This window comes from Homarus americanus, unplaced genomic scaffold, assembly GCF_018991925.1.
Source record: "Homarus americanus isolate GMGI-L3 unplaced genomic scaffold, GMGI_Hamer_2.0 scaffold35292, whole genome shotgun sequence".
Classification (NCBI taxonomy): domain Eukaryota; kingdom Metazoa; phylum Arthropoda; class Malacostraca; order Decapoda; family Nephropidae; genus Homarus; species Homarus americanus.
Genome location: NW_024751972.1, coordinates 14,616 through 40,643, shown reverse-complemented (window position 1 = coordinate 40,643; position 26,028 = coordinate 14,616). Strand labels below are relative to the sequence as shown.

Here is a 26,028-nt window from a genome sequence, read left to right as displayed (position 1 = left end):
CACAGACAGGAAGACAGACGGACACACAGACAGACGGACACACAGACAGGATGACAGACGGACACACACAGACAATAGACAGACGGACACACAGACAGGATAGACAGACGGACACAACGAACAGACACGGACACATAGACAGACAGACGGACACACAGACAGACAGACGGACACACACAGACAGACAGGATAGATAGACAGGCACTGACTAATCCACATAGACAAACACACAGGGGCCGGTGTCTGTGGAGAGAGGTGGAATAAATAGCTAAAAGATTGGATGAGGAGGAAGACCAAAATGACCACAGCCTTCCACCTTTCCTCCTCTCTTGTCTCTCTTCCTCTTCCTCTTCCTCCTCTCATTCCTAGCCTCCCACCCTACTCCCTCCTCCCTCCCTCCCTCCCTCAGCTCCTCCCCCTCTTGTCTCTCTCCCTCTCTCTACTCCCAGCCTCTCACCTCTTCTCTGTCTTCTCCTCCTCCTACCCAATTTTTCCTCTTCCTCCTCCAAGCCTATAACCTTTCCTTCCCTCCTCCTCCACACCTAGCTTCCTCTTCCCCCTCCTCCTCCTCCCTCTCCTCTCCCTCCTCCTCCTCCTCCTCCCTCCTCCTCCTCCTCCTCCTCCCCTCCTCCCTCCTCCTCCTCCTCCCCTCCTCCCTCCTCCTCCCTCCTCCTCCTCCCTCCTCCTCCTCCTCCCTCCCCTCCTCCTCCTCCCTCCTCCTCCTCCTCTCCCCCTCCTCCTCCTCCTCCTCCTCCTCCCTCCTCCTGCCCCATTAGCATACAGATGACAAGGAGTTTAGGCTGTAGAGGGAACAGATTAACCTTGATGAGACGAGGATTAGCGTTAGGTGATTAAGGGACCACTAGGGACTACCAGGGACTATTAGGGACCATCAGGGACAACCATTGATCAAGGACCTGCAGACCACAAGGACCACCACAGATTACCAGGACCACCATGGACCACCCAGGGACCACCACAGACCACCATAGACCACCAGGGACCACCATAGACACCAGGGACCACCATAGACCACCAAGGACCACCATAGACCAGGGGTCACCACAGACCACAAGGGACCACCACAGATCAAGGACCACCATACCAGAGACCACCATAGACCACACAGATCACCAAGGACCACCATACCCCACCAGAGATCTGCAGACCACCAGAGATCACCATAGACCTAGGGACCACCATAGACCACCAGGGGAACCACCACAGATCACAAAGGACCACCACAGACCCAGGGACCACCACAGACCACCAGGGACCACAGACCACAGGGACCACCACAGATCACCAAGGACCACCATAGACCACCAGAGATCACCACAGATCACCAGGGACCACCACCGGTCACCAAGGACCACCATACCCACCAGAGTCACCATAGACCACAAGGGACCACCACAGATCACCAGGACCACCATACCCACAGAGATCACCACAGACCACAAGGAACCCACAGACCACCAAGGACCACCATAGACCACAGAGACCACCATAGACCACCAAGAGACCACCACAGACCACCAGGACCACCATAGACCACCAGAGATCACCATAGACCACAAGGGACCACCACAGATCACCAAGGACCACCATACCCCACCAGAGACCACCATAGACCACCAGGGACCACCACAGACCACCAGGACCACCATGCCCCCAGGGGTCACCACAGACCTGAGGGACCACCACAGATCACCAAGGACCACCACAGACCACCAAGGACCACCATAGACCACCAAGGGACCAAGGACCACCAGGACCACCATAGACCCCAAGGACCACCAAGGACCACCAGACTCCAAGGACACCATAGACCCAGGGACCACCAAGAGACCAACAGGGACCACCAGGACCACAGGGACCACCAAGGACACAGGAACCACCATAGACCACCAGGACCACCAAGAGACACCCAAGGACCACAGGGACCACCATGAACACAAGGACCACCATATACCACCAAGGGTCACCATAGACCACCAGGGACCATAGACCACCAAGGGCCTGCATGAACACCATAGCCCACAGGACCACCAGACTCTACCAGGGACCACCAGAGACCACCATAGAACACCAAGGCCACCAGGGCTCTACCAGGGACCACAGAGACCACCATAGACCACCAGAGAACACCAGAGACCACCAGACTCTACCAGGGACCACCAGACTCTGGGGACACATAGACCACCAGGGACCAGCAGAGACCTCAGACCACCAGAGACCACCAGGAGACCACCATAGACCACCAGGGACCACCAGAGACCACCATGAGACCACCAAGGGACCACCAGAGACCATGCAGACCACCATAGCACCAGGGCCACCAGGAACACCATAGACCACCAAGGACCACCAAGACCACCAGGACCACCAGAGACCACAAGACCACCATAGACCACCAGAGAACACCAGGGACCACAGACTACCAGGCACAACCGGACCACCAGGGACCACCATAGCCACAAGGGCCACCATGAACCACCATAGACCACCAAGGACCACCAGACTCTACCAGGGACCACCAGAGACCACCATAGACCACCATAGACCACCAGAGACCCCAGAGAACACCAGGGACCACCAGACTCTACCAGGGACACCATAGACCACCAGGGACCACCAGAGACCACCATGGCCACCAAGGCACCATAGACCACCATAGACCTGGGACCACCAGACTCTGGGGACCACAGAGACCACCATAGACCACCATAGAACACCAGAGACCACCAGAGAACACCAGGGACCACCAGACTCTACCAGGGACCACCAGAGACCACCAGGGACCACCAGAGACCACCAAGACCTGTAGACCACCATGGGAACACCAGGTACCAGAGACCAACAGGAACCATAGACCACCAGGACCACCCCAGACTCTACCAGGGACCACCATAGACCACCATAGACCACCATAGAACACCAGAGACCACCAGAGAACACCAGGGACCACCAGACCTACCAGACCACCAGGGACCACCATAGAACACCAGACCACCAGACTCTACCAGGGACCACCAGAGACCACCAGGGACCACCAGAGAGACCACCAGAGACCACCAGAACACCATAGACACCAAGAGACCACCAGAGACACCATAGACCACCATAGAACACCAAGGACCACCAGACTCTACCAGGGACCACCATAGACCACCATAGACCACCAAAGAACACCAGGGACCAACCAGACCTACAGGGACCACCAGAGACCACCATAGAACACCAGGACCACCAGACTCTACCAGGGACCATAGAGACCACCATAGACCACCAGAGACACCAAGGAGACCACCAGACTCTACCAGGGACCACCAGACTCTACCAGGACCACCAGAACCGGGGACCACCAGAGACCACCATAGACCACCAGATACAGGACCACCATAGAACCAGGGACCACCAGAGACCACCATAGACCACCATAGCCACCAAGGGCCTGCATGAACCACCATAGACCACCAAGGACCACCAGACTCTACCAGGGACCACAGAGACCTGGACCACCATAGAACACCAGAGACCACCAGAGACACCAGGGACACCAGACTCTGCAGGGACACCATGAACCACCAGGGACCTGGGAGACCACCATAGCCCACCAAGGGCCACCATAAACCACCATGGCCCACCAGGACCACCAGAGAACACCAGAGAACACCAGGGACCACCAGAGACCACCATGGCCCACCAGAGACCTGCATGGCCACCTGCCCACCAGGACCACCGGACTCTACCGGGACACAGAGCCACCATAGACCACCAGGGACCACCAGAGACCACCATGAACCACCACCAGCCCACAAGGCCACCATGAACCACCATGAGCCACCAAGGACCACCAGACTCTCAGGGGTACACAGAGACCACCACAGACCACCATAGAACACCAGGACCACCAGAGAACACCAGGGACCACCATAGACCACCATAGCCCACAAGGCCCGTAGACCACCATGGCCACAAGGACCACCAGACTCTAGGGACCACCAGAGACCACCATGGAACCACCATAAACACCAGAGACCACCAAGAGAACACCAGGGACCACCAGACTCTCCAGGGACACCATAGACCACCAGGGACCACCAGAGACCACCATAGCCCCAAAGGCCACCATGGACCACCATAGCCCACCAAGGACCACCAGACTCTACCAGGGACCACCAAGACCACCAAGACCACCATAGAACACCAGAGACCACCAGAAACACCAGGACACCAGACTCTACCAGGGACCACCAGAGACCACCAGGGACACAAGAGACCACCATAGACCATATGGAACACCAGAGACCACCCAGAGAACACCAGGGACCACCCAGACTCTACCAGGGACAGAGACCACCATAGAACACAGGACCACCAGACTCACCAGGGACCACCAGAGACCACCATAGACCACCATAGACCACCATAGACCACCAGGGAACACCAGAGACCACCAGACTCTACCAGGGACCACCAGACTACAGGGACCACAAGAGACCAGGGACCACCAGAGACCACCATGGACCACCATAGAACACCAGAGAGACCACCAGAACACCAGGACCACCAGACTCTACCAGGGACCACCAGAGACCACCATAGAACACCAAGGACCACCAGACTCTACCAGGACCACCAAGACCACCATAGACCACAGAACACAGAGACACAGAGAACACCAGGGACCCCAGACTCTACCAGGGACCACCATAGACCTAAGGACCACCAGAGACCACCACTAGCCCACCAAGGGCCACCATGAACCACCGCCCACCAGGACCACCAGACTCTCCAGAGACCACCATAGACCACCATAGAGACACCATAGACCAGCAGAACACCAGGGACCACCAGACTCTACCAGGGACCACCAGAGACCACCAGGGACCACCAGAGACCTACATAGACCACCATAGAACACCAGAGACCACCAGAGACACCAGGGACCACCAGACTCTACCAGGGACCACAAGAGACCACCATAGAACACCAAGGACCACCAGACTCTACCAGGGACCAGAGACCACAGACCACCATAGAACACCATAGACCACCAGAGAACCAAGGACCACCAGACTCTACCGGGACCACAGAGACCACCAGGGACCACCAGAGACCACCAGACCACCATAGAACACCAGAGACCACCAGAGAACACCAGGGACCACCAGACTCTACCAGGGACCACAGAGACCACCATAGAACACAAGGACCACCAGACTCTACCAGGGACACCAGAGACCACCAGAACCACCAAGAGAACACCAGAGACCACCAGAGAACACCAGGGACCACCAGGCTCTACCAGGGACCACCATAGACCACCAGGGACCACCAGAGACCACCATGGCCACCAAGGGCCACCATAACCATAGCACCACCAAGGACCACCAGACTCTACCAGAGACCACCATAGACCAATAGAACACATAGACCACCAGAGAACACAGGGACCACCAGACTCTCCAGGGACCACCAGAGAGACCACCAGGGACCACCAGAGACCACCATAGACCACCATAGAACACCAAGAGACCACCAGAGAACACCAGGGACCACCAGACTCTACCAGGGACCACCAGAGACCACCATAGAACACCAAGGACCACCAGACTCTACCAGGGACCACCAGAGACCACCATAGACCACCAGAAGACACCAGAGACCACCAGACTCTACCAGGGACCACCAGACTCTACCAGGGACCACCAGAGACCCAGGGACCACCAGAGACCACCATAGACCACCATAGAACACCAGAGACCACCAGAGAACACCAGGGACCACCAGACTCTACAGGGACCACCAGAGACCACCATAGAACACCAAGGACCACAGACTCTACCAGGGACCACCAGAGACCACCATAGACCACCAGAAGGCACAGAGACCACCAGACCTACCAGGACCACCAGACTCTACCAGGGACCACCATAGACCACCAGGGACCACCAGGACCATAGACCACCAGAGACCACCAGAGACCATAGACCTAGGGACCACCCAGAGACCACCATAGACCACCAGGGACCACCAGAGACCACCATAGACCACCATAGCCCACCAAGGGCCACCATAAACCACCATAGCCCACCAGGACCACCAGACTCTACCAGGGACCACCAGAGACACCATAGACCACCATAGAACACCAAGAGACCACCAGAGAACACCAGGGACCACCAGACTCTACCAGGGACCACCACCATAGACCACCAGGGACCACCAGAGACCCTATAAACCACCACAGACCACCAAGAGACCTGAAACCAAGGGACCACCAGACTCTACCAGGACCATAGACCCAGGGACCACAGAGACCTGGCCACCAAGGGCCACCATAGACCACCATAGCCCACCAAGGACACAGACTCTACCAGGGACCACCAGAGACCACCATAGACCACCATAGACCACCCAGAGACCACCCAGGAACACCAGGGACCACCAGACTCTACCAGGGACCTACATAGACCACCAGGGACCACCAGAGACCACCATAGCCACAAGGGCACCATAGACCACCATAGCCCAAGGACCACCAGACTCTACCAGGGACCACCAGAGACCACCATAGACCACCATAGAACACCAGAGACCACCAGAGAGAACACCAGGGACCACCAGACTCTACCAGGGACCACCATAGACCCCAGGACACCAGAGACCACCATAGCCACCAAGAGACCTATAGACCACCATAGCCCACCAAGGACCACAGACTCTACCAGGGACCACCAGAGACCACCATAGACCACCATAGAACACCAGAGACCACCAGAAGACACCAGGGACCACCAGACTCTACCAGGGACCACCAGAGACCACCATAGACCACCAGGGACCACCAGAGACCACCATAGACCACCAGAACACCAGAGACCACCAGAGACCACCACAGACCACCATAGAACACCAGAGACCACCAGAGACCACCATAGACCACCAGGGACCTGCAAGACCATATCATTAACAGGTTACCTTTAATTAGAGACAAAAGGTATCAGTAGAAAGGTGTGAAGGTGTACGTGGGCTCCCGACCCTTACCTGAGGGCACACTAATTTATATTCCCCTTTGATGCTGTCACTAGTCGATACAGCCGAGAAGGGGGGGGGTGAGAAGGGGGTGAGAGAGGAGGGGAGGTGGGAGAGGAGGAGAGGGGATGGTGGGGGAGAGGGGAGAAGGGGAAGAAGGAAAGGGGTGAGGGATGGAGCAGTAGAATGGTGGGTAAAGGGAAAAGAAAATTGTGTTGAGAGGAGAGGGAGGAGGAAGAGGAGGACGGAGGATGCTGGGGAAAGGATGAGAAAAGGGAGAAAGAAGGTGGATGGTGGTGAGGGGGAGAAGATGGAAGGAGGAAGAGGGGATGAGATAGACCATGAAGAGTGGGGGAAAGAGGGGGTACGAGGGAATGGGGAGAAGTAAAGAGGAAAAAAAGGTCTGATAAAGGAGTGGGGAGGGAAGAGAAAGTTGGGGAGGATATGGGGAGGATGAGGAAGGATAAAAGAGTAAGAGAAGGAAACGAGATAATGGGGTAAAATAAGTGAAAAAGATTTGGGAGAATATGGGGAAGGAAAGAGTAAAGGAGAGATAACAAGCAACAATAAAGGAGAAAAAATAACTCTTCTTTCACCTCCCCGTGGGGAAAGATTTATCAAGCGTGAATTCGTCATCAAAAGAAGCCGCGTGTGGTTCCTTACGTCTGAGTTAGGAGAGAGAGATTGGCAGTGTCGGAGGAGGTGAGGTGGGGGGAGAGAAGGAGAAAGGAAGGAGGAGAGGAGAGGGGAGGAGAGTAGGGGTAGGAGAGAGAGGGAGGAGTGAGAGGGGAGGGGTGAGGAGAGGGAAGGGGTGAGAGAGGGGAGGGAGAGAGAGGGGAGGGGTGAGAGAGGAAGATCTAAGCCGTAATTTCTTCTTATTCTTTTTTTTTTCTTATTTCATCCACTTTGCTCTTCTTGTTGCTTTTCCTTCAAGCTATTCCTATTATCGTTCGGTCTACTCCAGTGTGTGTGTGTGTGTGTGTGTGTGTGTGTGTGTGTGTGTGTGTGTGTGTGTGTGTGTGTGTGTGTGTGTGTGTGTGTGAGTGTGTGTGTGTGTGTGTGTGTGTGTGTTTTTTGTGTGTGTGTGTGTGTGTGTGTAGGTTACTAAAACACTGAGAACCATAATCACCCAATTAAATATCCCTTTAAGTCGCCAATCTGACCCCACACAATGAGATCCTCTGGTAACTATTATAAGCGTTGGCGTTGAATCTTTCCTTAAGCGTTGAAAGGTTACACGTCACTCACGCCACCACGAGGCCGTCGAGAGTGACTGGCGTTTACGAAAGACAAGACAGAAATATGTTCGCTTGTCTCTCTCTTTTTTCTGCCTCCAGTGGCGTTTTTGTGTGAGTGTGGTGGTCAGTGGTCATAAGTCATATCTAACTTAAACTCTTCATAGAGGCCTCCTGGTGATCTGTACAACATTTACAGGTAGAGCATTTACAGGTAGAGCATTTTAGGTAGAGCATTTACAGGTAGAGCATTTACAGGTAGAGCATTTACAGTAGAAGCATTTACAGGTACAGCATTTACAGGTACAGCATTTACAGGTAGAACTTTTACAGGTATAATATTTACAAGTAGAACAGATAAGTCATTGTCCATTCCACAGAAAAAAAAATTACAGAAGGGCACCACATATCCGTAACCTAATCTAACCTAACCAACCCTGATCTGACCTGTCCTAACCTAACCTAACCAACCCTGATCTGACCTGTCCTAACCTAACCTAACCAACCCTGATCTGACCTGTCCTAACCTAACAAGCTACTAGTTCCTCCTCCTCCTCCTGTTGCCCGTCCACCTCATCCTCAACACCCTACACCTGACCAACGCTACTCAGGTGATCTCTATTCATTGAGTCCAAACTCCATTATAACGCTCATTACCTCAGTTGTTACCTGTGTGTGTGTGTGTGTGTGTGTGTGTGTGTGTGTGTGTGTGTGTGTGTGTGTGTGTGTGTGTGTGTGTGTGTGTGTGTGTAACCTGCCACACCTCACCCTGCGACAGATACACACACCACCGAGTATATTCCAAAGGCTTCTGTTATTCTCGCTCATTCCCCAAGTGAGTCTGTGAAAGGTCGTTGTGCCTGTGTGTGTGTGTCATCGATGTCAAGTGTAAAGCTCTTTTGTCGTCAGGGGCCAAGGGTCAGAGAGTCAGGGGGTCAAGGAATCATGGGTCAGGGGTGTGGGGGTCAGGGGTGTGGGGGTCAGGGGTGAGAGGTCAGGGGTGAGGAACCACGCACACACCAAAGTCAGGTATACTGTCCATGTATCATCGTTCTGAAATTCATCTGACAAGTGAAATGCGGCGGTAAATGTGAGAGGTGACACTACCGGGGTGCCACATTTGATATCAGTTTGAGTGCCAGGACTATGGAACGTAAATCCGTGTATATATGAGATATCGATAATCAAGTCTTGAATCTCCACAGAAACGACAACAGTTCTGAGTTTGTATGACCAGGTCAGAGACAACGGGATTAAATCATTTCAAACAAGAGACGAAACAAACCAACCAAACCTAACCTAGATATACCGAATCGTAAATTAATTCTAACTAATCTTATTTAAACTTAATCTATAGAGAATAAGCTCCTGAAAATATAACCTACGGTAATTTAAGTTAGGTTAGTTTCACTACGTCTACTCACACGAAATTATTTAACCCCGTAGTCTCTGACCCGACTGTAAACAAGACCAGATCGCGACGCCTCGTTATGTTCGCTATTAACGTTTCCTTGGGTTAACGTTCTACTTACCTCCATACTGTGAGATAAAACATAACATGTGGGTAAAGATTCCATAAAAAAATTCTTTATCTGTGTGAGTACAAGATGGTGAGGGAAGGTTAGGTTAGGTTAGGCCACTCCAATAAACATGGCACCGGTGTGATTAATTTCCCCCGCTTCTGCCGAGATGAGATGATGGTACACCTGGTCGAGGCTGCCTGGGTATATATGTGTTGGACACGCACCACTTGACCTGCTTATACCTGGCTCTTCTCACTCATATATATATATACACCTGTACTGGACACCTGGCAAACTTAATGTTTTTTCTTCGTCGGGTGAGTGAATGATAACAAAACAGACATTATTAACAGTAAAAGAGTGGGTTTAATATACACGTTTGGGAGAGCCAGGTCACCCATACACCTGGCTGCTACTGGTGATAACATTCTTCTACAACTGGTGGGTGTGTACTGGCTGTGTCCAGGAACATTAAACTGCTCTCCTCTCTCCTCTTGTGTTCATTTCTCTGTTGTCTTCGTTGGTTAGGATTAGGATTAGGTTAGGTTAGGTTAGGTTAGGTTAGGTTGTTAGGTTAGGTTAGGTTCAGGTTAGGATTCCCTTCACTTGACCAAGAAAGAAAATATTATCTTTCTTCTGGTGCCCGACACACACACACACACACACACACACACACACACACACACACACACACACACACAAAAGCCATCTCTGTAACGACTGTGTCCATGCATAATACACACATAAATGGCGCTTAATGCTGGGACTAACGGCTGGAGAGAGAGAGTACCTGGGGATCACCGCCACCTCTCTCCTCGTCCTGAACCCACGACCGCTGCCTCATCTATCTATGTATGTGATGGACTGCATGTGTGTGTGTGTGTGTGTGTGTGTGGTAATCTCGATGAGATACAACGTTACATCACTCACCTCCTAACCCTAACCTGGGACACTGGCAGGGGACGAACTAGCGGGGGGTGAATCACAGAGCGAATTCAGCAAGTGGCGAATAGGCTATGGGGCGAACTGGTAAGGGCGAACTAGCAAGAGGCGAACGGGTTATGGTGAACTAGCAAGTGGCGAACAGGCTATGGGACGCACTAATAAGTGGCGAACAGGCAATGGGGCTAACTGGCAATGGGGCGAACTAGCAGGGGGCGAAAAGGCTATAGGGCGAACTAGCAGGTGGCGAAAAGGCTATAGGGCGAACTTAGTAAGTGGCGAACTAGTAAATGGAAAACGGGCTATGGGGCGAACTGGACGAGGGCGAACAGGCAAAGGGCCAAATTGGCTATGGGGCGAACTGGCTATAGGGCGAACTGGCAGGGGGCGAACTAGCATTAGGCGAACAGGCTATGGGACGACCTAGTAAGTGGCGAGCAGGTCATGGGGCGAACTATTAAGTGCCGAACTAGCAAGTGACGAATAGGCTATAGGGCGAACTGGCTATGAGGCACTGGCAGGGAGTGAACTAGCAGGAGGCGAACAGGATATAGCGTGAACTGGCACGGGGGGGGGGGGCGAACTAGTAAGTGGCGAACGGGTTATGGGGCGAAGTGGCTATTGGGCGAACTTGGAGGGAACGAACAGGGTTTGGGGCGAACTGACAAGGGGCGAACTGGCAAGGGGCGAACTGACAAGGGGCGAACTGGCAAGGGGCGAAACAGCTTAATACCTCAAAACTTAAACACTAACTCAATATCTCCCCTTTAGTTACTCTTATATTACACTAACATGAAACAAACTATATTACTCTGTTATATCCGGAAAGTCATATTACAATGTCACTAAAATTATTACAGTATTTCACGTTACAGGGTTACAGTCTATATACCCTGACAGACGTATTAATTATCATCCTTTTTTTTACTGTAATTTCAAATATTTTTATTGATTTTTTTTCTGTATTTCCAGGTTTTTAATTTTTACACACTTTTGTATTTTCTGTATTTCCCAGTTTTTTTATAATTTTCTGTATTTCCCAACTTTATTATACTATTTTCACGGGTATTGTATTAAACATGTAACTGGAAATAGAATGTTTACCCCGTGAAGTTAAGGATAGTAATTGTTAATAGAATGTTTTAAAAGATGTTATTAAATTCAGAAACAAGAAACACCAACGAACACAAGTGACAACAAATAAACTAAAACACCAAACAAAAACAAATAAAATAATAACAACAACAAATGGCTACACAAATACTGATACAAGTAATGGAGGATCGAACCATGGAACTACCAAGACGCGTCGAAGGTCTTAACCACTCCACCACTTGTAGTAATTCCTCACCAAAGTTTTTATCAGTTTTTGAGTTCTTAGTTATTTGAATATTTATTTTTAATTTTATAACAGTAACGTCTCGTATAATAATAATAATAATAATAATAATACTAATAATAATAATAATAATAATAATAATAATAATAATAATAATAATAATAATAATAATAATAATAATAATAATGACGAAGAGTACTGTACAAATGTGTTGCCTAAGTGTACAGTACTATATCTTTTGCAGTAGTCATCAATAACAGGTGTACGTACATGTGACAGTATTTTTGTGACCGTATCAGTGAGTTTAAGTAATTAAGTAAACGATTTAGTGGACCATTGAACTAAATTGTTGGTTAGGAACGAATTACTTCAAGCCATTACCGCTATTATTAACTTTTCCCGCCAGGCTCACGCTTAAGGGCGGGAAATATATTGTTGTTTTTTTTCTAGATCATCATCACGTTTGGGTTTGGTTTGTCTTATATCTGGTGGTTTCCGTTTATCTTCGTTCATGGTAGAAGGATATCGTTCGTGGTAGAAGGATATCGTTCATGGTAGAAGGATATCGTTCATGGTAGAAGGATATCGTTCGTGGTAGAAGGATATCGTTCATGGTAGAAGGATATCGTTCGTGGTAGGATATCGTTCGTGGTGCGAAGGATATCGTTCATGGTAGGATATCGTTCATGAGTAGAGATATCGTTCATGGTAGCAGGATATCGTTCATGGTAGAAGGATATCGTTCGTGAGTGAGATATCGTTCATGGTAAGAAGGATATCGTTCATGGTGAAGGATATCGTTCATGGTGAAGAGGATATCGTTTCGTGAGTAAGGATATCGTTCGTGGTAGAAGGATATCGTTCATGGTACGAAGGTTATCGTTCGTGGTAGAAGGATATCGTTCGCGGTAGAAGGATATCGTTCATGGTGAAGGATATCGTTCATCGAATGAAAGGATATCGTTCATGGTAGTAGTAGTATATCGTTCATGGTAGAAGGATATCGTTCATGGTAGAAGGATATCGTTCGTGGTAGAAGGATATCGTTCATGGTAGGATATCGTTTATGGTAGAAGGATATCGTTCATGGTAGAAGGATATCGTTCATGGTAGAAGGATATTGTTCATGGTAGAAGGATATCGTTCATGGTAGAAGGATATCGTTCATGGTAGAAGGATATCGTTCATGGGCGAGGATATCGTTCATGGTAGAAGGATATATCGTTCATGGTAGAAGGATATAGTTTCATGGTAGAAGGATATCGTTCATGGTAGAAGGATATCGTTCATGGTGGGATATCGTTCATGGTAGAAGGATATCGTTCATGGTAGAAGGATATCGTTCATGGTAGAAGGATATCGTTCATGGTAGAAGGATATCGTTCATGGTAGAAGGATATCGTTCATGGTATTTAGTTGGCGGTTTGGCCGCTAGGGGAACTAAAACATGAGAATACAAACAAAGTCAGCTGTTATTACGATCAGCTGTATAAATAAGAACATTAGTTGGTGTGGACATCAGCTGTTGCAAAGATCAACTATTGCGAAGATCTACTTTTGTTAAGATCAGCTGCTATTTAGATCAGCTGTTGTTAAAATCAGCTGTTGTTATGATCAGCTGTTGTTAAGATCAGCTATTGTTAGGTTCGGCTGTTGTTACGATCAGCTGTTGTTAAGATCAGTTGTTTGCGAAGATCAAATGTTATTAACACCACCCAGCTGTTAAGATCAGCTGTTGGGGCTGTAATTCTCGGCTACAACAGCTGGACCAAAGTAATGCTCGAGGACGACATCAAGGGAAGATTTACCGAGGTTAATACATCGAGTCGGCCTCCAGGCTGATGTAGACTACTGAAATACAAGCCAGTACAGTGATGCAGTGTAACATAATGTAGCATAACGCAGTGTAATGTAGTGTAACGTAACATAGTGCAACATAACGCAGTGTAATGTAGTGTAACATAACATAGTGCAACATGACGCAGCGTAATGTAGTGTAACATAGCATAGTGCAACATGACGCAGCGTAATGTAGTGTAACATAGCATAGTGCAACATAACGCAGTGTAATGTAGTGTAACATAGCATAGTGCAACATGACGCAGCGTAATGTAGTGTAACATAGCATAGTGCAACATGACGCAGCGTAATGTAGTGTAACATAACATAGTGCAACATAACGCAGCGTAATGTAGTGTAACATAACATAATGTAGCATAACGCAGTGTAATGTAGTGTAACATAACATAATGTAGCATAACGCAGTGTAATGTAGTGTAACATAACATAGTGCAGCGTAATATATAACATAGTACATATGCAATGTAATGTAAGTATAACATAATGCAGCATAACGCAGCGTAGATGTAATAACATAATAACATAACGCAGCGTAATGTAGTGTAACATAACATAGTCAACATGACGCAGTGTGTGTAGTGTAACATAACATAGTGCAGTGTAATGTGTGTAACATAAGCAAAACAGTGTGTGTAGTGTAACATAACATGTGCAGCGTAATGTAGTGTAACATAACATAGTGCAACATAACGCAGTGTAATGTAGTGTAACATAACATAGTGCATAATGTGGTAGTGTAACATAACATAGTGTAACAGGTATGTAGTGTAACATAACATAATGTAACATAACGCAGTGTATGTAGTGTAACATAACATAGTGCAACATAACGCAGGTATGTGTGTAACATAACATAAGTGCAGTGTAATGTAGTGTAACATAACATAATGCAACATGACGCAGCGTAATGTGTGTAACATATATGCAGTGTAATGTAGGTGTAATATATCAACATATAACATAACATAACACAAGTGTGTGTAGTGTAACATAACATAGTGCAACATGACGCAGCGTAATGTAGTGTAACATAACATAGTGCAACATAACAGCAGTGTAATGTAGTGTAACATAACATAGTGCACAGCGTAATGTAGTGTAACATAACATAGTGCAACATACCGCAGTGTAATGTAGTGTAACATAACATAGTGCAGCGTAATGTAGTGTAACATAACATAGTGCAACATAACAGTATATGTAGTGTAACATAACATAGTGCAACATATGACGTAATGTAGTGTAACATAACATAAGTGCAGTGTAATGTAGTGTAACATAACATAGTGCAACATAACGCAGCGTAATGTAGTGTAACATAACATAATTGCAACAACAACAGCAGCAAGTAATTATGTAACATAACATAGTGCAAACATGACGTAATGTAGTGTAACATAACATATTCAACATGACACAACGTAATGTAATGTAACATAACATATACAACATAACATAATGTAATGTAATTTATAGTACTGAAAGTGTAAATATGTAACATATACAACATAACATAAGTGCAACATAACGCAGTGTAATGTGAGTGTAACATAACATAGTGCAACATAACGCAGCGTAATGTGGTGTAACATAACATAGTGCAGTGTAACATAACATATGTATAACGCGTGTAATGTAATTAATAACATGTGCAACATAACATATAGTGCAACATGACGCAGTGTTGTAACATAACAAATAGTGCAACATAACAGCGTAATATAGTGTAACATAATACAACATAACGCAGTGTATGTAGTAACAAACAGTGTAAAAAATAGTATGTTACATAACATAATGCAACATAACACGACATGTAGTAGCAGTAACATAACATATGCAACATACACAGTGTGATGTTATAACATAATACAACATAACGCAGTGTAATGTAGTGTAACATAACATATAACATAACGCAAAGTGTAATGAAAGTGTAACATAACATAGTGCAACATAACAGTGTAATATAGTATAACATAACATAATACAACATATTGAGTGTTGCATAACAATGCAACATAACAGTGTAACAAAGTATAACATAACATAATACAACATAACGCAAATTAGAACATAGTGTAACATAACATACAAAAGCAACATAACTTAGTGTAAAGTAAAACAATTGTAATACAAGTAGTGAAAATCAAGTAAGCAACACAAAATGGAAATGTTTCTAAGTGATCCAATCAGACCAGTTCTAATCATCTACAAAGTCATAAGTATAATGATAGTATTAATAATAATAATAATGATTCAAGTATAACATCAGCAACGTCATTCTAATCCTAATGAATAAAAGCTGAAAATAATTAGTAATGAATTAACACTTAACACTCCGTATTACTTTAACCAATACGAAATCTAATAACTATTTAGATGCAAGGAAGAATAACCCCGACTTAAACAAGACTCTAATCCAACATACACCATCGATTAGTATTTTTATCAGTAATTCTTCGTCTTACAGAGTGGGACTGATTGTAAGTCGGCTCGCGGTAATTCTCTCAAAACCCCAACTTAACCTCCACCATTAGCAGTGAGATCAGAATATTCAGCTATAAATGTTGCCAATAAAGTTTGCGAGTTTCTGCAAAAGGATGTTAAGCCAATGGGCCCAAGTTTGGCGATTTTTTCATCCACTGCGCGAAAATTAATCTTCAGCGAGCTGAGAATGGAGGAAGAAGAGAGATTATGAATTATAACCACACACACACACCTAATACTAATTTATATATCAATCCCCTCCTCTCCTCCCTCTCCTCTCTCACCACAATCTACCCTCTTCTCTAAACCCTCCCCTCCTCCCTCTCCTCTTTCCCTTTCTCCTCCTCCTCCTCCTCCTCCTCCCTCTTCTCAGAATTATTAAAAGTGTTGGGAGGGAAAAGGATGGAAGGACAGGAAAGGAGAATGGATGGAAGGAGCGAGGAAGGAGGGAGGAAGGAGGAGGAGGAAGGAGGAGCCAACAGGAAAAATTAATAATAAAAACTCAATAAAATTCCATTTGTAAAACCATAATAAAAATCTCATTGATGCAAAATACCAACATAAATTCAGTTAATGAAATACAAAAAAATAAAAGTGTAATAATGTAGACAGAAAAATGTAGATTAACAAAATCCACAAAAATAAATTCAAATTAGTTTGGTGGTGGTGAGGGGTGGTGGTGGTGAGGGGTGGTGGTGGTGAGGGTGGTGGTGGTGAGGTGGTGGTGGTGAGGTGGTGGTGGTGAGGTGGTGGTGGTGAGGGGTGGGGTGGAGGTGGTGAGGGTTGGTGGTGGTGAGGTGAGGTGTGGTGGTGAGGGTTGGTGGTGGTGAGAGTGGTGGTGGTGGTGTGGTGAGGGGTGGTGGTGGTGGTGGTGAGGGGTGGTGGTGGTGGTGGTGAGGGTGGTGGTGGTGAGGTGGTGGTGGTGAGGTGTGGTGGTGGTGAGGGTGGTGTGGTGGTGGGGAGGTGGTGGTGAGGGTGGTGGTGGTGGTGGTGGTGAGGGGTGGTGGTGGTGAGTTGGTGGAGGTGAGGTGGTGGGTGGTGAGGGTGGTGGTGGTGGTGGTGAGGGAGTTGAGGTGGTGGTGGGGTGTGGTGGTGGTGAGGTGGTGGTGGTGGGGGTGGTGGTGGTGGTGGGGTGGTGGTGATGGGTGTGGTGGTGGTGAGATGGTGGTGGTGTGGTGGTGGGGGTGTGGTGGTGGGGTGAGGTTGCGGTGGTCGGGGTGGTGGTGGTGGGGGGTGGTGGTGGTGGTGGTGGTGTGGGGGTGGGTGGTGGTGGTGGTGAGGTGGTGGTGGGGTTGGTGGTGGTGGGTGGTGGTGTGGTGGTGGGGGTGGTGGTGAGGGGTGTGGTGGTGGGGTGGGGGTGTGGTGGTGGTGGTGTGAGGTGGTGGTGAGGGTGGTGGTGGTGAGGTGGTGGTGGTGAGGTGGTGGTGGTGAGGTGGTGGTGGTGAGAGTTGGTGGTGAGTGGTGGTGGTGGTTGGGTTGGTGGTTGGGTTGGTGGTTGGTTGGGGTTGGGTTGGGGTTGGTGGTGGGGTGGTGGTTGGTGGTGGTTGTGGTGGTGAGGGGTGGTGGTGGGGGTGGTGGTGGGGTGGGGTGGTGGTGTGGTGTGGTGTGGGGGTTGGTGGTGGTGGGGGGTGGGGTGGTGTGGGGTGGTGGTGGTGGTGGTGGTGGGTGGTAGGTGGTGGTGTGAGGTGGGTGGTGGTGGTGGTGGTGGAGTTGGTGGTGGTGGTGGTGGTGAGGGTGGTGGTGGTGGGGTGGTGGGTGAGGAGGTTGGTGGTGGTGGTAGTGGTGAGGTGGTGGTGGTGGTGAGTGGTGAGGGTGGTGGTGGGGGGTGGTGGTGGGGGTGGTGGTGGTGTGGTGTGAGTTGGTGGTGGTGGTGGTTGGTGGTGAGTGGTGAGGGGTTGTTGGTGGTGGTGATGGTGAGGGTAAGGTGGTGGTGGTCAGTGGTGGTGGTGGTAGTGGTGGGGTGGTGGATTGGTGAGGTTGGTGGTGGTGGTGAGTGGTGGGGATAGTAAGTGGTGGGGTTGGTGGTGGTGGTGAGGGTTGGTGAATGGGTGGCTAGTGTTAGAAATGTTGGAGGACTGAAGGAGGGAGGAACTAAGGTAAGCTATAAATATCCCCACAAGATAAAATGGTTGAAGCTATTTGTTTGAAAGAAGATACCTGGGGGGGAGGGAGGGATGGGGAGGGGGGGGAGGATAGAGGGGGAGGGAAGGGAGGAGGGATGCTGATATTAAGGAGGGAAAAGAATTGTAGGATGGTATAGAGGGGATGGGAGAGACAGGAAAGGAAAGGAAGGAAGGAAGGAAGGAAAGGAAAGGTGTATCTGTGTGTACATATACTCGTACAAAGCATCTTGGTGTTTAAAGACAGTCCAGGGCAGTTAAGCTGATGTTTAATCTTCAGGTGATCCTCTAAATTGTCAATATTGCTCCCCAGATAGTAAATGGAGCTCGTTAAGGCTTAGTGAAGTGGTGAGTTCTTAATGGTGATTTCTTCTTTATAGGTGATTCACTGTGTACGGATTTACATATAAAGATACATTGTACATACACAGACAGACAAACAGTCATGACATGTATGTGGATAGACGTGTACACATGATTGATAAATAGATAGATAGATAAGGAGGGAAGATAGATAGATAAGGAGGTAGATAGATAAATATAGAAAAATACTGAGACACACACACACACACACACACACACACACACACAAACAACACAGGACGCAGAAAAACACACAACACAACATGTCCATCACGTGTAACTAACTGACCCCGAAAATGACCGTGTACGACCTGGTACCGCCCACGCCTACCATGGGAGGTTCGTCTTAGCCTGACAGATCGCTCGCTCACCCGGGAGGAGACGATAAGCACGTGATGCAGCACCTGCTGGACGTTCTCAGGTATTGTTCCCTCTTCTACAGGTAAGGTCTTGGGGTCACACTGGGTCAGAGGTTATGGTCAGTTTCTCTCCTTCTACAGGGTGGTCTTGGGGTCACGCTGGGTCCAGAGGGTTATGTGAGGTTGGAGTTTCTCTCCTTCTCTGGGTAGGTCTTAGGCTCACCATGGGTCAGAAGTTATATAGAGTCCAGGTCTAAGAGATTCATATCAACAATATTTCTTTTCTCATGTTTGTATTGTTAACATATATTACCATAAGGAGTAGCTCTAACACGAGCCAAGACCCACCTACAAGAAAGATCATTTGTGTGGTGTTTATGTAATGTGAGCCAGAGTGAACCATGCTGTGAATGAGACATGTTCACAGAGCTGTCCTCTAGTGGCGTGATTGACGTGGAGTGCTGACGCCTGGCGGTGTGAATGAAGTTGGATGTCTGAGTAGATTGGTTTTCATGATCATGTGTGAGACAGATTGCACCTGCTGCCCACGGTACAGACTACTTAGAAACAACCCATGATAAGCACCATCTGTGAAGTGTGTTTCATTGAGCCGTTAAGATGTTGTCCTGCATAGTTAAAGAAGGGCATGTAATGATTTTAGAAAAGACTGTGACTGCCTGGCGATGATGCGTTCGACTATTCTTCGTATAAATGACCATTGCGAGGGTTGACCCACTGGCGATGGGTTTATAGTGTGCGACAGTCAGGCGAACTAACACTCGTAAGCGTAACTCACATGGTGATGTACGTAACACACAAAGACAAACACACACAACAACAACAAATATATAAAAGATACAAACAAACAACACACACACACACACAGACATACAGACAACAGACAAACAGACAACAAGACAAATATATAAAAGATACAGAAACAAACAGACATACAGACAGACAGACAGACAGACAGACAGACAGACGAAGACAGATAGATAAACAGATAGACAGACACACGAACAGGAACAAGACATAAACATACATATATATAAAAACCATACAAACAATAAAGAGGAATACTCAAAAGATACACATAAATCAGGTAGGTTGTGACACGAAAACTGACACTTACAGTGTAATAAACCTCTCTCTCTCTCTCTCTCATCCTTCTCCACCACCACCACAAGGTATAACTCACAAGGAGAGCAAGATGATTTCCTTACTACCACACACACACAGTTTTAACATTCTTTCCTCACAAGCCTAACCTGGTGTTAGGTTAGGTTAGGTCATAATTCCATCGTGGAGTCGAGATTAAGGTCTTCTGGGTCAAATTCAGGACAGGTGGTGGTATGGGGAGGGGGTGCAGGGAGGTGTGAGGAGGGAGTAAGGGAGGGACAACGAGGGGGCAAGGGAGGTGTGGGGAGGGAGTGAGGGAGGGTGTGAGGAGGTGAGGAGGTATGAGGAGGGCGGGGGGGAGGTGTGAGGGAGGGTGAGGTGAGGGAGGGGGAGGGTGTGAGGAGGAGGGGGTGAGGAGGTCAGGGTGGTGGGGACAGGGTATGGGGAATCAAGTGGAGTGGTGCTTATGAAAGCGGGAGTGGAGAGGAGGGAGGTGAAGGAAGGAGAGTGAAGGAAGAAGGAGGTGGAGGAGGAGGTGGAAGGAAGGAGGTGAGAAGGGAAGGGTGAAGGAAGGAGGTAAGAGGAAGGTGAGGAAGGAGAGAAGGAGAGTGAAGGAGAGTGATGGAAGGAGACTGAAGGAAGGAGAGTGAGGAAGGAGGAAGGGAAAGAAAGGAGGAAGGAGGAAGGAAGGAAGGTGAATGGGGAGGAATGAAGGAGAGAGTGAATGAGGAGGAGTGAAGAGGGATGGAGGAGGAAGAGGAAGGAAGGAGGAGGAAAGAGGAAGGAAGGAAGGAGAAAGAAGGAAGGAGGGTGAAAGGAAGGAGAAGTAAGAAGGGGGGAGTGAAGGAGGGAGGAAGGAGGAATGAAGGAAGGAAGGTGGTGATGGACATGGCATGTGAGCTGGTGGGAGGTGGTAGTGGTGATGGTGGTGGATGTGGTGATGATGATGGCAGCGATGGTGGTGTGGGTGGTGGTGGGCGGCGGTGGGCGTGGGCAGCAGGCCTTGGGGCCGGAAGGTTCTTTGACACTAATTAACAAGAGCTGCTTTGGCAAAACTTCCCAGGTCTATTCTGATGAGAACTCCGTCTTCATTAGCACGTTGGAGCCAGAGGTGAGGGGAGGGGTGAGGGAAAGGTGTGGGGTGTGGAGGAGAGTGAGGGGGGTGTGGAAGAGGTGAGGGTCAGGGAGGTGAAGAGGTGAGAGGTGAGGGTTGTGGGAGAGGTGACCCGGTCAGGGCGAGGAAGAAGGAATTGATTGAGGCGTGGGGTCAGAAGGGTGGGGATAAGGTCAGGAGTGCAGGGCATGCAGGGGGTCAGGGTGAGGTCAGGGTGGGAGGTGAGGTCAGGTGAAGACCAGCAAGAGTCAGGTGAACCATGGGGTCAGGTGAGGGCGTAAGGTCAGGGTGATACATGAGGTCAGGGTGAGGCGTGAGGTCAGGTGAAGACGTGAGGAATCAGGTAAGAGGTGAGAATTGAAAGGTGAGGGTGAGAGGTGAGAATTGAAAGTAGGCGTGACCTTCAGGTGTAATGAAACTGCAGACATGTATAGTTAAAGGTGTGGCCCTCTGTTGGAAGGTGTGCGTGAGGGGCTGTATGATGGGTGCCGCGATCATGCAGGCTGGGTGTCGAGAGTGGATTGGGGACTTGAAATCCATTGCGGCTCTGCCCACTGGGTTCAGGATCTGTCCCGCAGCGATGCTGATTTTCGTGGCGACCAGTGTTTTTTTGTAATGGTCAAGCATGCTCGCCTCTCAGGAAGGACCAGGTTCCATCCTCAGGAGTGAAACTGGGCAAGTTCTTCCCGTCATTTGCCTCTGTCAGCGATCCAGAGGTAATGGTTAATTAGGCATGGCGATATTATTACATTATCGTCATATGATCATAATTTGTATAAATTAGGGTAACAAACCGTGTATGAATTAGCAATGAAAGGATATATTCTCTCTCTCTCTCTCTCTCTCCTCGCTCCGTGTTTCTCTCCTCCTTTTGAGTCAATCATTTGGGGAGAGGGAGAAAGAAAGAGAGGGGGATGCCATGATCATGTTGAGATCCTTTCAAGATAAATAAACCCTTGTTCTTGGTTCTAGATGTATCAGTGCACACCAAGAACAGGAAGGGGCAAATAATAAAATATTAAACTAAATGGACTGAGTTGGAAGGAAAACGGATGGGTGGACAGTTTAAAAGTCATGTATGCTATATAGTGGGTACTAGTATTAGGGTGGAGTCAGGTGGGTGGGGTGGTGGGTGGCTGAATGGGTTGCTGAGTCTTTGCGGGTGGCTGGGTGGCAGTTGGTGGAGTGTGGCTTCTGGAGGTGTGAGGAAGAAGCCGGAGGAAGAGGAGAGGGAGGAAGGAAGGAGGGAGAGGAGGGAAGAAAAAAGCAAGAAAGAAGCAGGAAGAGGAAGAGAATAGAAGAACATAGACATCATTGAGAGGAAGAAGATGGACAGAATGGTAAAGTGTGTGGGAAAATGGAGGAGGAGAAGGAGGTGAAGTGGGATCGTCGATACTCACCTTGTTTATTAAACACAAGATCCAGGTGAAACAGAGAGTGTATTTAAATATACGACACTTAGAGGTGTGTGCTGTTAGTAATGGCATGTCTGTGTGTGTCCATGTATTCAATGACCATGTGTGTGTGTGTGTGTGTGTGTGTGTGTGTCTGCAGAGTTTAAGAGACTCTGCAGTCTTCCCAGCATGGAGGGAAAGGCAGGAGGAGGAGGAGGAGGAAAGAATGTTCTGATTGTAAAATATATGAGTTCTGTAATTTAGAAATATATTGTAGGGTTTTGGACTAAATTAGTATTGACATGTGTGTGTGTGTGTGTGTGTGTGTGTGTGTGTGTGTGTGTGTGTGTGTGTGTGTGTGTGTGTGTGTGTGTGTGTTTATCTTAGTATATATATAAGAAAAATTCTCAATGGTTGGATTTAAGGAAAATCGTGGGAGTGGAATGGGCTACAATTTGGGAGGAGATTGCTGGAGGAGGAGGAGGAGGAGGAGGAGGAGGAGGAGGAGGAGGAGGACGAGGAGGAGGAGGAGGAGGGAAGGGAGGACAGGAGGAGGAGGAGGAGGAAGAGGGAGGACGAGGGGGAGGAGGAGGAGGAGGACGAGGGGGAGGAGGAGGAGGAGGAGGAGGAGGAGGAGGAGGAGGAGGAGGAGGAGGAGGAAGAGACTGGGAGGTTTGCTTGTGAGTTTAATGAGAGAAAAAAATAATCTTGAGAGAGAGAGATATCCTCACTGGGTGCGTCCACCTCTTGGTCAATGTCAGGGCACCGTCTATCTGGGAGGTGAAGGAGGGGTGTGGGAGGAGAGGTCTGGGAGGAAGGAAGGGAAAGAGGGGAAGGGAAGGGGGAGGGGGAGGAACTGCAAGCTGCTTATAAGCACCTGACACTCACTCACTCTCCTACACTGACATGATGTGACCTCGCCTGTCTGCTGGAGTTGAACAGGCGTGCCCCCCTCCCTGTCTGCTGGAGTTGACAGGTAGTGCCCCTCCCTGTGCTGGGTTGACAAGTAGTGCCCCCCATCCTCCTGTCTGCTGGAGTTGAAGCCAAGTGCCATACTCCCCTGTCTGCTGGGTGACAGGTAGTGCCTCCCTCCTCCTGTCTGCTGGGTGAGTAGTGCTCCTTCTCCCTGTCTGCTGGGTACAGGTAGTGCCTCCTCTGTCTGCTGGGTTGACAGGTATTGCTCCTGTGGAGTTGACAGGTGGTGCCTACCTCTTCACCCTGTCTGCTGGGCACCCCCACCCGTCTGACAGGTAGTGCCCAGCCTCCTAATGTCACTGGGTTGACAGGAATTGCATCACTACTCCTGTCTGCTGCGGATTGACAGGTGGTGCCCCCCCTTCTCTGTCTCTGGGTTGACAGGTGATGCTCACACCTGTCTTGGGTGACAGGTAGTGCCCCCCCACCCTGTCTGCTGAGGTTGACAGGTAGTGCTCTGCCCAGGTAGTGCCTCCTGGATTTGACAGGTAGTGCTCCCTGGGTTGACGATGGTGCTCTGTGGGAGTTTGTGGTACTACCCTGTCTGGAGTTGACAGGTTTAGTGAAGTTGACAGATGGTGCCCCTCTGTCTTGGGAGTTGACAGGTGGTAACCCTCCTGTCTGCTGGGTTACTCCCGTCTGCTGGGTGACCACGATGGTGCCCCTCCTCTTGAGAATGTCCCCTCCTCCTGCTGGGTTGTTCTCCATCTGGGGTTGACAGGTGGTCAGCCACCTCCTGTCTGCTGGGATTGGGTAGTGCTCCCCTCCTCCTGATACACCAGGTTGACAGGTGGTCTCCTGGGTTATAGTGTTCCCTCCTCCTAACAGGGTTAACAAAGAGGACCTGAATATGGGCAAGGCAGTTTAATAAGTAACTATACATAGATAAACAAGATCAACTTCCTCGCCATCTAATCATTAAAATAATAAACAACTCTGATTATGCCTATAAGTATATCTACATTATGTCTAAATCACACACACACACACACACACACACACACACACACACATCAGGTTAAAAAGGTCGTTCATATATATAAAAAAAAAAACTCTTCTCACTTCTCCTGTGCCCTCTCTCACCAGCCAACCTGCCTCACCCCTCTCTCAACCTGTCCTTCTCTCCTGCCAACCTTAGCTTCCACCTCTCTTGGCCTCTCGCCAACAGCCTTATCAAGGGAAAGAAGATGATAAGGGGAAGGAGATGAGAGAGAGGTGAGGAAGGAGAGTGAGAAAGGAGGTGAGGAAGGGAGGTGAGAAGAGGGTGAAGAGGAGGTGAGGAAGGAGGTGAGGGGGTGAGAAGGTGGGAAGGAAGGTGAGGAGAGTGAGAAGGAGGGTGAGAGGAGGGTGAGAGGAGGTCGAGGAAGGAGGTGTTTAAAAGAGAATGATATGAAATGGAAGATATAGAAAAATGGAATAAATCGGAAGGAGGAGTAAAGGGGTGGGGAAGAAAGTAAAAAGAGGCAGGGAATGAAGCAAGGGAGGGAAGGAGGAGGGAACACAGGTCAAAACAAACCTGGGGAGGGAGGAAGGAAAAAAAAGGTGGAGAAATAGAGGGAGGAACCAGCAGAGACAGAAGGACAGAGGAAATGAAAGAGGAAGGAGGAAGGAAGGAGGAAGGAAAGGAAGGAAGGGAAGGAAAGGAAGAAGGAAGCAAGAAAAGTGACAAAGAGGAAGAGGAGGAAGGACAGATGGAAAGAAGCACAGAGCATGGTCAGACGGAGACAGAAAGAAAAAAGGAGGAAGAGGGAGGGAGGGAAGAAGAGGAGGGAGGGAGGAGGGGAGGGGAAGGGATGACCAGGGGGGGGGGCTGGAAGCAGGAGGCGTAAAAAATTCATAGGGACTTCTCCTTTGCGTCAAGTGGATTTAATTAAGGAAGACAGTTTTGGAGTGGCCCGCCTGAGGACGCCATTGTAGTTGAAGTAAGCTGAAAGTGGCTGTAGACTCTGCTCTCAGTAATCGGAGGCAAGTGGCGGCACAAAATTGTCTCTGCATTTTTGGGGAAGGAGGGGGAGAGAGGGAGGGGGAGGAGGAGAGGAGGAGGGAGGGAGAGAGAGGAAGGAGGAGGAGGAAGGAGGAGAGAGGGGTAAAACAGAAAAAATTGATAAAGAGAGAGGCAGAGATTGATCTTGGTGGATTATACATATG

General features: G+C 48.9%; 3 protein-coding genes across 3 annotated transcripts in view; 1 reads left to right on the top strand and 2 right to left on the bottom strand.

The window, feature by feature from the left end:
* The first annotated feature begins 957 nt into the window (after window positions 1-957).
* On the top strand, window positions 958-1,494 carry LOC121854903 (carboxypeptidase Y-like). Its single transcript, XM_042349713.1, has one exon. The coding sequence runs from the start codon at window positions 958-960 to the stop codon at window positions 1,492-1,494; it is 537 nt and encodes a 178-aa protein (XP_042205647.1).
* A 1,032-nt stretch (window positions 1,495-2,526) lies between these two features.
* LOC121854902 lies at window positions 2,527-4,148 on the bottom strand. The gene is made up of 3 exons (XM_042349710.1): window positions 3,896-4,148; window positions 2,981-3,751; window positions 2,527-2,897 (listed from the first exon to the last, which is right to left on the bottom strand). Exons 1-3 carry the CDS (start codon window positions 4,146-4,148, stop codon window positions 2,527-2,529), a joined length of 1,395 nt encoding a protein of 464 aa, XP_042205644.1.
* Window positions 4,149-5,087: 939 nt separating this feature from the next.
* Window positions 5,088-26,028, bottom strand: part of LOC121854901 — a 31,007-nt gene continuing 10,066 nt past the window's right edge. The window contains exons 2-5 of the mRNA XM_042349709.1: window positions 9,812-9,818; window positions 6,818-6,962; window positions 5,629-5,802; window positions 5,088-5,183 (exon numbers count right to left, since the gene is read on the bottom strand). Coding sequence (XP_042205643.1) covers window positions 5,088-5,183; window positions 5,629-5,802; window positions 6,818-6,962; window positions 9,812-9,818 — 422 coding nt within the window. The remainder of the gene's footprint in view (window positions 5,184-5,628; window positions 5,803-6,817; window positions 6,963-9,811; window positions 9,819-26,028) is intronic.